Source organism: Pagrus pagrus (genome assembly GCF_965226575.1).
Source record: "Pagrus pagrus genome assembly, chromosome: 2".
Lineage (NCBI taxonomy): Eukaryota > Metazoa > Chordata > Actinopteri > Spariformes > Sparidae > Pagrus > Pagrus pagrus.
In genome coordinates this window covers 33196776-33213085 of record NC_140186.1, presented here as the reverse complement: position 1 = coordinate 33213085, position 16310 = coordinate 33196776, and the positions used below count along the sequence as shown (strand labels likewise).

The following is a 16310-nucleotide window of genomic DNA, read 5'->3' as shown; positions in this document are numbered from 1 at the left end:
AAGGAAATTAGATATTGTGTGTTTAAATTATACCAAAATTGGTATCATTGGATCTTGTAATACTGTATCAGTACTGTATTGTAGTACTGCATTAGTTCTAAGGGATTCTATTACTAGAAGTAAGGATCAGCTGCTCTGGCATATAGAAAGAGATTTAATATAGACTGTAAAACTCACCTGTTTAATCTTAATTATCCAACAGGTAAATAATTAGGTAATATTTGAATGCACACACCTTACAAGTGTGTGACCTTGATCCCAAAGAGAAAGAGCTATAGCCTCCTCCTCATGCTGTCTTAGTCTGTCCCTCTTTAACTAATTGGATTAATCTTGGGGCTTTAATTAGAACGATCAGGTGGTCAAAACCAGAAGAGGCTGTTGGAACAGGGACTTGACTTAACTCCCACAGGTTCACTCATATACAGTGTATCACAACAACACGTTAATAATGACTACAGAAACATTCATTGAGTTTGGAATCACACTAATGACTTCATTACATTCTTATAATGTTGTAAGGGTAGAGAGGAAGAAGGGGAGAAGGAGGAAGACTACTTTTACTGTAAAAGAAAAATGAATCACGGTGGTTCTTTCTGATTGTCACTGCAAGGAGCCTAGAACAAGACGCACAAGGCCCAAAGCTGTCCTATGTTTTGAACATGGACCCACACAGAAGCTACATTGTTGACTTCCACTGGTTATCAACTGACAGTAAAGCCACAAAGTCCCCGAGAGCTCTGTAATAGACCTGAAAGTATCACACACACAAACTGTAATGTTCATTTGTTGTTATTAAAGAAGAACATATCACTTCATCCTGCATCAACACCAAATCAAACTGGGAAATGTTTAGCATTTTTGCAAATACAGCTAGCTGTTTGCTGAAAGCGACAATTCATCATGTGAGATGGATGCTTCGACCTTACTGTTGGCATGTAGGATGTGGCGATAGGAAATCAATGTATGGATTTTGTGAAGCGCAGCTGCACACTGTGCCTCTTTATTAATGAGGGGGAACCACAGCACAGCACAGCACAGAGCAGGGCAGAGCAGGGCAGAGCAGAGGGAAACCCCACAACTTCCACTGACACCGACATGTTCACGCTCACAATATCAACTGTTTACGACACCAACATGAGCTATAGGTCTTCGTTAGAGCGCGAGGAGGAGATGCCGTCCTGTACCCTGCATCGTATGAATCAGAGGGAAAGTAAACACAGCTGCGCGTCTGCCCCTTCCACTCAGTGACGTAACTGTGACCAAAGAATAGGCTATATGACAATATGGTACCTGATAACAGCCCACAGAGCTAGCACTCGTGTATGAATGAAACGCCTCACCCCCCTTTAGAACCAAATAACCACAACAGCCCGAACAATACAGCGTCAGTGTGTATTCCTTACCGTAAAAGGCATTTCGCGTTATCTGGCCACCCATTGCTTTATTCCTGTAGAGTCCGCTTATCGCCTTTATGTTTTATTCAGATGCTCTCGTTGCACAGTCCAACGCTCGTGACATGATTGCACGTTCGCATTCAAAGACAACCTATCGCTTCTTCCCTCCTCAGAATAGATGCAGACACTGGACACGGAGACCCACACCTCCTTTCTTGTGAGCGCAGGGATCCGTGAAGGCAACTCCCCCCATTCACTGAGCGCTCTCCGCCTCGGGTCCCACTCACTCACTCACTCACTCACACTGGCATTTACATAAAAGGTGGAGACTGGCTGAGCGGTTTTAACGCTCTCACTGCCGCACTGAGCTGCTGGAGGAGGGAGATTTATGGTGGGGTAGTGCCCAGGAAGAATAAAGAAAATATTAACCTTTGTTGCGCACAAATGGATCCTCCTGTATTCCTGTTTAAAGGTTAGGCTGGCACAATAACTACCAAAGAGGCCACGTGAACAACATCATACTGTTAGTTTGTTGTTTAAAAAATCCAGTCTACGTCTAAGTATGCCTCCAGAACCTTTAGAGAGCAGGTTGTCACATTCTTTGCTCTCAGCACTCACTCTTTCACCTTGCACAAGCTACTTCCCCATGTGCCTAAGGCCCCTGGCAGACAGACAGGGTGACCCCTGGAGAGCCAGGCCCGTGACTGGAGCTGTCATCACGTATTCGTGGTGACCTCGCAGCCCTCAATCTCAGACACACTGTGTTTGCTTTGGGCCTGAAGCTGCAGGCTCTTAGATAATTGCACTGTGAAAGACCAGGGTGAGGCAATGGTTACTTAGATACATGAATTAATGAACCAAACTTTACCAGGTGGAAGCCTGGAATGTCAATTAAAGGGGTGGAAGAGGCACTGAGATGGGTTTCCTTGGGGAGACATCCCTGTGCTTTTGGCAGAGAGTTAGATGACAACATTGATGCTCAGTAGTTGATATGAAGGGGGATGCCATCCACCTTCTTAGCAAAATGACTAAAATGCACCCCGCTTCCTAACCTGCCACCCCCTCCCCATCCCCTGTAGCAGAGAGAGTGCAGGGGCAAGGAGGTTGTTTGGTGGACTATGTAAGTCTAGTCTGCCTGACTATTTGATCCTTTATCTGAATGAGCTTTGTGCAAGACCCAACCATGGCTCTGAATTATTAGTAACCCACCTGTGCTGTGTATTATATGATAGAAATCCATGGCGCTGTCTGTGGTGCTGAAGTAGTGGACGGATTTGTAATTGCCCCTTTTTGTCTCTGTCCCACCCCTCTGTCAGTTAAATCTTGGATCTATTATGTTCTCTAAATTATAGTAGCCTAACGGATATGCTCTATATGCCTAGTGTCACATTCATAATCAAAGTGTTATGTGGCATTGTGTAAGTAGCAACTTGACGAGGGAGAAGATCATTGGGAAACACTGCTGCCTGTAGTATTCCTATAATATTTCTACGATCTTGGGTGATGGTTAGGTAGAATGTGTGTTTGCTGGTGGTGTGGGGGAAGGAAGGTGCTATGATTGTACCATCCCCCCTGTTAAAAATAACAATTAACTGTCCGTTCAGTACCCAGCTGCAGCTAGCTGCAAGTTCGCTTGGTTTTCCACAAAGACTGGAAACTGTGAAAAACAGCTAGCCTACCTCCACCCAAAGGTAACAAAATCCACGTCAGCCTCTCATGACCTCACTATTTAGCACTTTATATTTGCTTTTTGTAATCCATACAAAAACTTAAACATTTACAGGATGTTATGTTCCAGATTATTTCCTGGCTCGGACACACTGACAGACAGCTAGCAGAGATCTCAATTTATGGCTCAGATGTGGTAGAAAATGCTGAACTTATGATTAAAGTAGCACTTCCACACATAGCACTAAAATAACCAACTGGAAGTCGAAATCATGCATTCAGGTACAGTGGAATAAGTATGAACAAAAGTGTTTGCATACATGTCTGCTCGTTTGCAGTCTGTTTCATCCTTGCCTTTGTTGGTGCATTGCTTTGCTTCGTTGCACATTTCTAGATTATGCATCAAGCATTAAAAATGAGTTATTGTACATAAAAACATAATAATTCTATTAGTAAAAGGAGTCAGTTGTGATTGTGAAATAGCTGGCTTAATAATACTGTACATTCATGTTTCAGCTACAGTCAGTCCATAGTTGTATAGATACTGCTCCTAGCACATTGAATCTAGCAGTATTAAATGTCAGGTCATTAGCATGTAAATCATTTTTGATTAATGATTATATTGTACAGAACCACCTTGATTTTATGTTCTTAACTGAAACCTGGTTAGGCCAAGACAACAGTGCAGCAGTTCTTATCGAATCAACACCTCCTAACTTCAGTTTCATGAGTGAACCTAAAGTGGAGAAGAAAGGAGGTGGAGTCGCCATTTTGTTTAATGAAACTTTCCAATGCAGGAAAATGTTGCATGGTAACTTCAACTCCTTTGAAATACATTGCTGTCCAGTTGAGAGCCTCCTGTCGTGCAGTATTACTAACCATCTACAGGCCCCCGAGATATAATGCACTGTTTTTTGATGATTTTTCCAAATTACTGTCTATTATCTGCATTGAGTTTGACTGTGTGGTTATAGTGGGGGATTTTAACATTCATATTGATAATGTGAAAGATGGATGTGCAAAGGAACTCTTAAATACTCTGGGTATCTTTGGACTTTCTCAGCATGTGTCAGATCCAACACATAACAAGGGCCACATTTTAGATCTAATTATTTCCAAGGGTCTAAACATTTCTGATGTTGTGGTGAGTGATGTTGCTCTTTCTGATTATTACTGCGTCCAGTTTAAAATGAACATCCCTGCTAATTGCAGCAAAGGAGAAGCAGAGATGATAAGAAGGCGGTCTATTAACAGTAGCACCGGTGCATTATTCACTCAGGCTTTTACATCATCACTAACTCTGCCCTCAGACTCTGTCGATGACCTCGTTAATAATTTCAGCTCCAATGTTATGACTGTTATGGATGCCATTGCTCCGATTAAGACCAAAGTTATATCTGGAAGGAAAAAGTCACCATGGAGGAACGCCACTCTGGTGAAAGCTCAAAAAAGAGTGTGTAGGCAGGCTGAACGCAGATGGCGAAAAACCAAACTCCAGGTACATTATGACATTTATAAAGAGAGTCTTCACATCTATAACCAAGAATTGAAAAAGGCAAGGCAGTCTTTTTTCTCTGAGATTATTGAAAATAATACCAACAATGCCCGCACCTTATTCACTGTTGTCGACAGACTGACAAATCCCTCAGTATCTGTTCCTCCTGAACTGCTGTCCAACAAGTCATGCAATGACTTTGCAGCCTTTTTTACAGATAAAATTCAGAGGATAAGACAAACAGTAAGTGGCTCCTTCACAGGAAACTTGGTTATGTCACCAGTTCCTCCTCAATCTTCTAGACATCTAGAAAAGTTTCAACTCGTAGACCATGCATCTCTGACAGTAATGGTTAAGAATTTAAAATCCACGACCTGCTGCCTTGATATGCTGCCTACAAATTTGTTGAAAAATGTTTTTAATTGTGTTGCACCAGAAATATTGAGGATAGTAAATACTTCCCTTTTATCAGGACAATTTCCCAAGGCCTTGAAAACTGCAGTAATCAAACCTCTTTTAAAAAAGCCTAATCTGGATGCTTCAGTATTAAGTAACTACAGACCCATATCAAACCTTGCATTTTTGTCAAAGATCATTGAGAGAGTTGTTTATCAACAAATTCACTCTTTCTTGACCCAAAACGATCTCTTCAATGCTTTCCAGTCTGGTTTTCGACCACACCACAGCACTGAAACTGCACTTATTAAGGTGTTAAATGACATACGCCTTAATACTGATGCATCAAAAACTTCAGTGTTGGTATTACTGGATCTTAGTGCTGCATTCGACACAGTTGATCACAACATGTTGCTCGACAGACTGGAGAAGTGGGTCGGAGTTTCTGGTACGGTGCTAAATTGGCTCAAATCTTATTTAGCAGATCGAGACTTCTTTGTGTCGCTAGGTAATTGTGAATCTAAGCGAACAAAGATGACATGTGGAGTCCCCCAAGGCTCTATTCTCGGGCCACTTTTGTTTAATATCTATATGCTCCCACTGGCCCAGATCATGGAGTATCATAACATCTCTTACCACTCATATGCTGATGACACACAGCTCTACATCACAGTGTCACCATATGACTACAGTCCATTACAGTCACTGAGTGAATGTATCCAACAAGTCACTCAGTGGATGGGCCAGAACTTTCTTCAGCTCAATGCTGAAAAGACAGAAGTCATTGTTTTTGGTCCCAAAAACGCAAGGCTTGAGGTCAGTGGCCAACTTCACTCAATTACACTAAAAACCACTGACCAAGCCAGAAATCTGGGTGTAGTTATGGACTCAAACCTGAATTTTAACAGCCACATAAAGACTATCACTAAATCAGCCTATTATCATCTCAAAAACATTGCACAAATTAAAGGACTTCTGTCTAAACAAGACATGGAAAAACTAGTTCATGCATTTATTCTTAGTAGGTTAGATTATTGTAATGGTATCTTTACAGGTCTCAGTAAAAAATCAATCAGGCAGCTGCAGCTCATCCAGAATGCTGCTGCCAGAGTCCTGACCAACAGCAGGAAAATGGACCATATCACACCTGTCCTTAAATCCCTGCACTGGCTCCCTGTGAGCCAAAGGATAGAGTTTAAAATCCTGTTACTGGTCTACAAATCACTAAATGGCCTTGGACCTAAATACATGTCAGAGCTGCTGGTGGGATATGAACCATCCAGAGCCCTCAGGTCATCAGGGGCAGGTCTACTCAGTGTCCCCAGGGTCAGAACCAAGCAGGGTGAAGCTGGATTTAGCTTCCATGGTCCTCATCTGTGGAACAAACTCCCTGAACACCTGAGGTGTGCACAAACTGTCAGCTCATTTAAATCAGGGCTGAAGACATTACTGTTTACTGCAGCTTTCGTATAGTGTAAGACCTTTCTGTTTGCCACTGCCTTTCACCGAAGCAATTTTAAGGCTTTGAACTGCACTGTAACTTTTATTTTCTCTGTGACTTTTGTTTTCTATTATTGTGCGTAGGAAATCTATTCTATTTTAGCCTACTTGCCTATTTCTTAACTTGTTTTAATGTTTTGTTTTAATGTCTATTTCTTAACTTGTTTTAATGTTTTGTTTTAATGTATTTTAAATGCTTTTATGCGCCTGTAAAGCACTTTGAGTTGCCTTGTGTCTGAATTGTGCTATACAAATAAACTTGCCTTGCCTTGCCTTATGTTTAAAGCATTGCCCACTACATCCTGCAGGTAATTATATTTACATGACCCCATTTCCCCATCACTTTTAATGATTACAACCATGTAACCATAACAAATACTCTAGCCTGTCTGGGATGTTGATGAAATCAGGACCACAACCTCAAGGTTTGGTTTGCTAAATGAGACACTGTAGACACACATATGGCATGCACATTTGAGGTGAAGACAGTTGGTGGAAAGTGCTCATAGCACAATGATAGGCTAACCACATTTGGTTTCAAGTATCACCTCTGCAGACAATTGCAACAATCTGGTCTCAGGATTTTGAAGGAGAGTTGACTTAAGCCTAAGCACCTTCAAGACATCTCAAACAAAGGAAACTGAAAATTAGCTCCCTGATTGCATTCATCAAGTTAGATCAGGGGATAAATATCCTGTCAAAAAAGAAAACCACTTGCATTTGATTTTGATAAGTTAGAGAAAGTCTCAAGTAACAAGTCAGGAGATCATGCTTTGGTCCTGACCAACCCATATTCTTAGATAAAGCTGTGATCAATGCAACACCAACAGGTCAGCTGAGTCGAATTACATCATAGCACTAAGGTATAACAGCTTTTTGTCATGTAGGGGACACAGCTGTAAGGAGAGCGGTGACTGGACGCTGGCCTGACAAGTTTTCAGGAAGAAATATCCTACCATGGCCATGTCATGTAACCTTACTGACAAAGTGGAGGAAAAGGCCTGAAGTAAAGTGCACTTCCTCGTTTTGCTTGACATTGGTGCTGTACATGAATCCATTTGTAGAACATTCTTCCTTTGTCCACTGCCTTTTACTTCCTATTTTAATAATGCAGCCACCACTCTGTTGGCCTTAACCTTTAAACAAGAAAGCCTCTTTGGGCCCACAGTCCTCTCTGCAACCTGACTGAGGTGTATCCCTGAGGGTGTGTATATAAAATTGCATTACATAACTTACCCAGATAATGCCATGCAGCTTATGGTTTGCTGCCGTTCATCTGGTATCAGAGGGACTATGTATACAACCTCAGCTGATATACTGCCTGTTTTGCTTAAAGGAATAGTTCACTCTAGAACGATATATATATATATATTTGCCTGTGTGCACGCAAGTTTCCCTTACAGCTGCTCGCACTACGGAAGCCGTAGTCCGAAGCCGAAGTCCTCGGACATTTTTCTTTTTTCAAATTTTTCTAGTTTCAAATCACCAGTGCAGGCAGATCCCTCTTGTGTTTGTGTTGCTCGGTCGCTCACAGCTGGATGTAAATACCGGTGTGTATTTATCGCGAGTTCTGTTGATCTTGTCTGGCGCGGCTTCCATAGTGTGAGCGGCTGTGAGGGAGACTCGTCTGCAGGACGGTACCCCCGCGGGTCTCCAGCTGCACTTTAAGGAATAAGAAACTACACCGGACTTCCCTCAGCATGAGGGTGAGTCGATAATGACTGAATTTCGTTCTAGAGTGAACTATTCCTTTAAGGGGGCATCTCTGACTGACAACATCAACAGATGTTATGTGGCTCTGTTCTAATAAGGTTTGGTGTACTCTTGCTGAACCTTTGATACTTACAGTAGGATTTCTGTCAATTACTGTAGAAAGAATACATTTTGCAGATATGTTGATGGATAAAATATATATATATGGAAAAATGATAGCATTATTTGTTTGCTGAAACGCTTAAACCAACCTACAGTCTGTTTGCATGTACCTTGAAAGTGACATCTTGTGTCTGTGTGAATAATGAGTAGCAGACCCATATCTACTGTTCTAGATAGGTGGCGACCTCTGGTGGTGGCAGTTATTATTAAAGCAGCAAATGAGGAAGTCAGGCAAAGTAGTATAAAGGGAGACAACTCCACATAAGAAGGATAACAGGGACGGATGGTTGGGTTAAACAAGCCCAGGAACTTCACGCAGGAGACTGCTGTTTGTGTCCAGTGTGAAAGTGAAAATCAACGGTGAGTTATTTTACTTACTAACATAGTTAAGATACATAACGTAGGCACATTTATAACTAAAGTTAAGTAAGTAACTATTTTTATTTTAACCCAAAACTATAACGTTTTCATAAAATCAAGTAGTTTTAGTGGTCGAATGTAACCAGAGTGTGAGCGTACAACAAAGGTCTGATACACCTTTTGCTTGAATGCTGCCAGGGTAATGCTGTTGTGGGAATAGTGATTTATGTTGTTTTGGGACTCACTGGCAATCGACCTATTCAGTCATTTAGGTATGAGGATGTGTAGGTTTTGTGGCATTGTGCTGCAAAACCTAGACAGTTCACTGTTCACATCCCATTCAAAACCGTCAACAGTCAACATTGACGCCTTAACATCTTTTAACTGTCCACAATATTTCCTGAACATGAGTAGGAAGTTTTAGTTGCCTTAACCTAATTAAACCATAACCATGGAGATGCAATCACTTTTATCACTTTTAAGTCACTTTTTGAGAAGGTAGTGGTTTTTAAAGCCAAAAACAAAAGATGTGCTTTGATGATTAGATCCAAATGCTCATATCATTTTTGGAAGGCAGTGACAAACTGCCTATTTAATTTAGGTTTTGGGATGTGTTGTCTAAGTGACATTTCTTTGTTTATTCCGACTTCATTTGCACAAACACCCACACACTCTATTCGAACAATGTACACACAGTTTATGGGAACAATTTACTTATTGTACGTATTTACAAAAGTGTACCGTATGTGGTCATTTATCGTTTATATGTATGTATGTATGTATGTATATGTCTATCTATTTATCAGTATAAAGTTAAACCTTTAACTATAAATTTATGGTTAGTTCTAATTAATTTTGCTTTCTTTTTGTTGCCTTTGTTTTCAGCTGTTTATGTGTATCTTACTTTACTTTCCTATTTGTTCTTTGCACTTTGTAAGTAAATACATTCAGAGGTGTTGGAAACCGGAGTCAAATACCTTGTATATGGTAACATAATTGGCCAATAGTAAATTTTGATTATTTTATGTCAAAGGTAAAATCAATACAATTAAAGCTAAGTGGGATAAAACAAAAAAAAGGATGACTAAAGGATGACAAAAAATTTAAAATTCTAATTCTATGGCACCATATAGTACGTTGGTTTATTATCATCTTCTTAGTTTCAAGTACAAACAGATAATGGCACATTTTATTTACTCAGTTTTACACTGGAATCGCTAATCCCTCTGAATAATGCAAATCACCATCTATGCAAATAGTCACCGACATGTGGTGTTCTCACACCCACAGTCCTTTATCTCTAGCACGGTGAAACATGAGGATGAAACAAATGTAAAATCATATTTGTATCAGTTTGTCACCCTTTAATCGGTGACATCTTTGATGTATTTGTCTGTCTCTGCTTAACAATTGTGTGTCATGGTTTTAAAATTGAGTACAGCCATCAGACATCATGAGGCCGCAGATCTGACATGGTGGCTGATGATTAACCAACCCTCATCACCACACGTCCCAGCATGCTTCAGTCGTTGACAGCAGCTGGAGACCAGACCTGACCAATGTTTCCACGACAACCACTGCTCAAGAGGAATAATGTGCGGCTAACAGGGAGGCATATGTGAGCACACAGGGACACAGGCTAGCACACACATAGTCCATTAGTCCAATGAAACACCATGTCCATGAACAGTAACCCTACAGTGAGACAAAAGGAGACAACACAACAGATAACAGTTTAGTGGAGTAATAGCACAGCAAGGTGTGAGCTGTGCACAAGTGTACCGATCCACGGGGGAGACATAATATCCTGCCAGCAGAATGGAGCCTGCTGCCTCTTTCTAAGTGATCTGTATGGAAGTGAAAGAGAATCTGGCAGCAGATGCCGAGTGGCGGGCAAGGTCAGCAGAGTGGGTCGCCTGCAGTTGGTATTGTCTGAGAGTGCTGCTCGGCGCGTGTGTGCAAACAAAAGCTCCTTTTTCAGCATAGCCTCTGGAGCCCAGCACAAGGCCATTTGCAATGAGTAACAGTGGAACCCCATACAATCCCGAAACAGGACTTTTTGCAAAAGTGACTTTGGATCATTATGTAATCTGAAGAAGAGAAAATGAGAAACATGGGAATAGGGAGGGCGGAGAGGTGAAAGATAACAAATAGGAGGCATTTGCACAGTTACTGCAGCGAGCTGTGGAATAATGATGGTCTCCTCCTTTCATAAATCCAGCCTTATTACAAATCCCTTTCAGTCTATTCTGAGACATGCCCCCAGCAGGTATTCCAGATAACTACACTCTTAGTTATTAGCAGAGGTGAAAGTTAGTTTGAGGGCATAGGATGTCTGATGTAATGTAGTACTTTTCATCAGAGTTGGAGCAAGAAGAAGTGGGGAGGTGATAATTAGATCTGTCACTCTGCTTTAATATCTCTCAGAGCCGCTCAGCCCTGGGCTGGATTGTTACAAAGAAATGCCTTATTGTCTCTGCTGCCTAGGAACTGAAAATGCCGTTTTCATGTCTGATATGCTGGGGCAAAATGTGCTGGTGAGGAGTGATGGGCTTCAGTGGGATATCACTGTGGATATGAGAGGATTTGAATTATCAATGAAGCTAGTGATTTATTAAGGTCTACATGATGTCTGGAGTATACACAGTATCATATTAGACTGAGACTAAGGGTCTACAGCCAGCTAGCAGCACTGTGAGGCTGCACAGTGGTTTGAGTCAAATGCTAATCTGCATGCTAACATGCTAAGAATGACAATGTAAAATTCTTAATGTTTTGCAGGTATAATGTTAACCATGTTAACCTCCACAGGGTGCTAGCATTCCAACATTTGCTATTTAGCTGTAAAATGCAGAAAAACAATGTACTGATGGGAATGTCATCAGAACAGTTTGGCATTTTGTAAAAAAGTATTCTTCACTTTCTTGCAACGCCTGCTCTGTCCAGTGGTAACAAAATCCCCAACTAGTACCTCTTTAACACACCACGCAACACATTATATCTTGTTTGCTCAAGCTGTACAATAAACCAACATATAAAAGTCTCCAGTGATTGCCTTTCATGGATTCAGCAAACCATATATAATGTGTTAATTTGTGAGTTTTTGAGGTGCAAAAGATTTACTCTGTTCCAAGTGTTTTTGCTAAACTTAGGTTGTTGGCAGTAGCTTTATATTAACCGTACAGACTGAAGAATAAAGAGGGCCGCCCATTCACATTGGGACGCATCGGGAGTGAGAACTGGCTGGCCCAAAAGGGGAGAAAAAGGAAAAAGCTTTGTGGGGCCTAGTGACCCATGGAGGCCAGCAATATAAACAATGTTAACCCCTTTTTATTTTAAACCAAAATGCTCAAAACAACACAAATAAACATTATATTAATTGTTGCTTTAATAAAATGCATCTTTTGAAAAATTAGTTACTGTTTTGTATGTGAAATTGAAACATCAAAAGTGCATTGCAGGCAGCCAACCACATGACCTGAGAAATTAGCTGATCTAAACTAACCACTATCTAAGGTTGGCGGGAGATTCCATGCCATGCCAAAACCTGTGCATTCATCGGGTTGTCAGAAAATATAAGGGAAGAAAAGGGGATCTTGCAATGGATTTAGACTCCCCCCCCAAAAATGTCCAACTTTAGCCAAGCTGAGGAGAATGATAGCCAGGCAGGAGGCTAATGTTACTTCATAAGTTACCAGCCAAGATGTAGCTATTGTCAGTGAAGGAGCCACCATAGTGAAAATGTTCTGCATGTGTACAAAAAAAGTGATACATCGACCAACTGAGCGACTCAACAGCTGACTAGCATTGTCATCTCTCGAGCACTGCTGTGGCTAAAAACGTGTTTTTATGAGGAAACTCATTGTTCTCGAGCGAGGGGTATAGGCAGGAGTACATGTGGTTGCAATTCCTCCCAGAACAGACCACTGCGACTTTTAAATTGCAATTCCGATCATGATGGGTGTTTATTGTTCATTACATTAGATTAATATGGGACAGCTGCTGCGTGGGAAAACATATGCATGTGTTTGAATGGGCTTTTGGCACCATCAGTCAGTGGCCCTGCTGGTTTCGTGGTTTCCAAATCGTGCCCTCGGTGAATCAGTGCACTGTATCCTCCTTGACACCCCCTGGCTCAAGTCATGTTTGGCAAAAGGACACTTCCAGATGCAGAGACAGATTACCAGAGCTTTCTTTTATCCATTTCTGTGGCCCTCACTTCATCTTTCCTCTCATTTATCACATTTACAACCTGTGTCGGTCCTCTCTCCAGGTTTTTACGCTGTGTTTAGATCCTCGAGGAGCTGGGTTGAGCTGAAACAAGATCAAATGAAAATGCAGTTGTGATTGTCCCATAGAGCTGGCACAGCTCAGAATGAAAATCACCTCAATCACTGCTTTATATGTTCTCACTAAAGCACTAGCCTTTTTAATTAGGCACAAGAGAGGCCACCAAAGATATTACCGGGGGCTAAACTGTTCCTTTTCTCATTTGGGACCACAACAGAGGAAAAAGTAGATTGAGATACAGTTTTAAGGGCATCTTTTCCTCTTGTTCCCACCGGTTTCTCTCCAGCACGATGGAAAAAAACACAAAGATGTCTCATGCTTTGCTCAGAGCCTAAGAAAAGGGCGGAATACTGAGGGAGAGAGGAGTCACAGGATTCAGCTGAGATCTGGTAGCTTCAGGGAACAAGAATCAGGAAGTCATGAGGAGCAGGGTGCTACATATACGCTAACATTCTGTTCTTGATGAAAAAATCACTTTCTAGGGATTTTTTAAATATGTGCTCTGCAGTATTTATAGAGGGTTGGAGAAAATCCATGGAAAGGGACTGAAATGACTTGATTACAAAATGTGTTGCAATCAAACAAACAATGTGTCCTGTTAATACTTGACATAAAGTGACTGTAAAGTATATGAAAAGTAACTGCTTTTTAATCACAGATGTGTTAAAGCAAAGATTGTGAGGTTGTAGAAGCACACAGACACCATCTACTGTAATCTGCAAATACTGAGTGCAAACAGCACATTATCTGCTGAACAAATCAGTTTATAAATCAGAAGTTCTACGGTTATGTTGGTATCTTTAGACCATCAAACACGTCCTCGGTGTCACGGTGTGTGCCGTGGCAGCTTGTTTTGTTCTTGTTTTTCAGGTATTTTTCTCCCTACCTGTTTCCCCCCTCCTGTGTGTGTGTCTGTGTTCGTGGGAGTGGCCTACTGGTTCCTGCTGCAGCAGACAGACACACCTGATGATCTCCATCTCATCACCTCTGGCTGCATGACCCTGGTCTCTTCACCACTCCAGTGCCAGATTGTTCCGTCACAGTCGGTGATTATACCTGCGCTCACTTTAGTCTCAGTAATGTTCTCAGTGTTTCTAGTTACTACCAGCTATGTTTTGTTTGAGTCATACTAGTGTTTTTCTAAGCCTGGACACCATCTCATATTTTTTGTTTTTCCCTCTCATCATGTGCAGATTCTCCAGCGTCTCTCTGCCCAGCCTGCAGTTTCACCTGCACCTCTGAACCTCTCCCCGCTGCCACCAAACCACTCCATCCAGCCTGCCTGCCCTCCTCGCTCCCTGCATCTCAGTTTGTTTAAATAAACACTTTTGGACTGTAGTCTGTAGTCTCTGCACTTGGGTCCAACAGAAAACTCAATCTTGACACTCGCATTACTGAATTTGAGTTTAAAACTTTCCAAGAAAGAAAGAAATGTATTGCAAATTACACTGACCAAAGTTTTTTACTTTTACGATTGAAAAAAGCAAAAACAAAACAGTGCACGCAATCCATTTTACAGCCACACAATCCACAATAAATGAAAAAATACATTCAATAAAACCTTCTTTTCCACCTCGTGTAAATGTAGGTCAATGAAATTTCATTTTTGGTGATGAAACTTTTGTAAAATTGCATTTAAAGTTTTAACAGAAATATTTAATTCTAGAAACAACCCACAGACCTCACTGTGAATGCCTTTTAACTGAACTACTGTCTATGGATGAAAGAGTCCCAAAGAAGAATGTTCACTGTAAGGTTTTACTAACTCCTCATACTATAGAGAGAGAAAGTAACAAAATCACACTGTGTGTTTTGCACGTAGCTTAAGCATGTCTTGACCCAAGGTTTCCCCAATAAAGGCTGGAACAGGCCAGAGTATAAACATAGTTTTGTTTTCATTCATTCTCAAAATGTGCTTCCATCTGGCATGAAATATCACTTTGGTCTCAGATAAATCATTTCAGTGTGTAACATCATCATCATCATCAGTGTAGCAATGAAGGGAGACATTGTGTTTCTGAGTGATACAACCTGAGGGGCCACATACGTTAAATAAACACCATACAAGATTTGGAGCAGCACAAACAGGATGACATCTTCCCTATACCTTTAACTCTACCTGTAACTGGTTTTTGAAATTCGACCCAGTGTTCATTGTTGTCAGTAGGAGTGTAAATCAACAAACAGAATATAATCATCTGTCACTTCTCAAAGCAGATAGTGTAATATGAAGACCACTTGACCTGGATTGAAATTGATTCAATATTTTGTTTTGGTCCAGAAAAAAGGTAAATAGTTCAGGCAGGGCCACTTATTCAAGGTCTTTGGATAAAACTAACAATCCTACAGATGTTTAAAGACAATCATTTCAAGACAAGCAAATATGTAACAGTAAAAGAAAATGCCAGGGAGATGCTCTGTTTGAGCTGTTCCAACAGCCCTGTGTTATTTGATCAGACTATTTCGAGGACAGTCATAAGACACATGAGATTATCTTCTTTATATTTCCCTACGACTGTCCTGCAGCTCTTTCTAAAAGAAACCAAGTTGCAGATCTGAGCCATGGCTGAGTTATGGGTAAATATTTTGAATGGATGTCAGTGGTAAAGAGTGCTGAGAGCCGCTTTGTGAGAAGTGACTTCATGCTGTGAACCCTGGCTCTATGAGACAAAGGAACAACAACTAGGGATGCAATGGTAGAGTTTTCCCACAGTTCGGTATGCATCACAGTTTTTGGGCCACGGTAACGGTATAGTTTCGATATCTTAATATAAAACTACTCACACTAGCAAAGGCAATATTGCATGTAAAAGCAGATATAGTCAAACCACAAACCTTATTATAAAAATTGAACACTTATCTTAATTGCCTTCCATAAAAAACATATACAGTATCCGATCAAGTTAAACAGCAAACATTATTGTAGTATTGTATCGTACTGTATTGTATTGTATTGTTTGCCTTTGTGTATTGAACCTAGCAGGGCGTATTGAACGGTTCGATAAAATATTGTATATTGTTGCATCCCTAGACAACACATCCTCATAAACGACTGAATAGGTCGTATTGCCAGTGACTCCAAAAACTATATACCACCATTCCCAAACAGCATACCAGTGACAGGCGAACCTTCACTGTACTGCACTGTACTGATTGGTTAGGTTTTGGCACCAAAACTTGTTTAGGTTTAAGAACACATTGTGGTTTGGGTTAAAATAAGTATGTTACCTACGTAACTTCAGTTACTAACGCACCTATGTGATGTACACAACTTAGTTACGTTATGTACATGACATCACATTACAACGTTAGTAAGTAAAATAACCCGGTTA

The 16310-nt window shown here is 40.9% G+C and overlaps 1 protein-coding gene across 2 annotated transcripts in view; it reads right to left on the bottom strand.

Annotated features, from left to right (window-relative positions):
- The window catches only part of neurl1aa (neuralized E3 ubiquitin protein ligase 1Aa), an 85623-nt gene that overhangs the window by 53507 nt on the left and 15806 nt on the right, over nt 1-16310 (bottom strand). The window contains exon 1 of one of the 2 annotated variants that reach the window (XM_084364669.1): nt 1404-1658. The exons of the other annotated variant lie outside the window; for it this stretch is intronic. Within the exon in view, the coding sequence (XP_084220795.1) occupies nt 1404-1437 (34 nt within the window). The 5' untranslated portion in view covers nt 1438-1658. Of the gene's footprint in view, nt 1-1403; nt 1659-16310 lie in introns of those variants that run through there. 2 annotated transcript variants of the gene reach the window in all.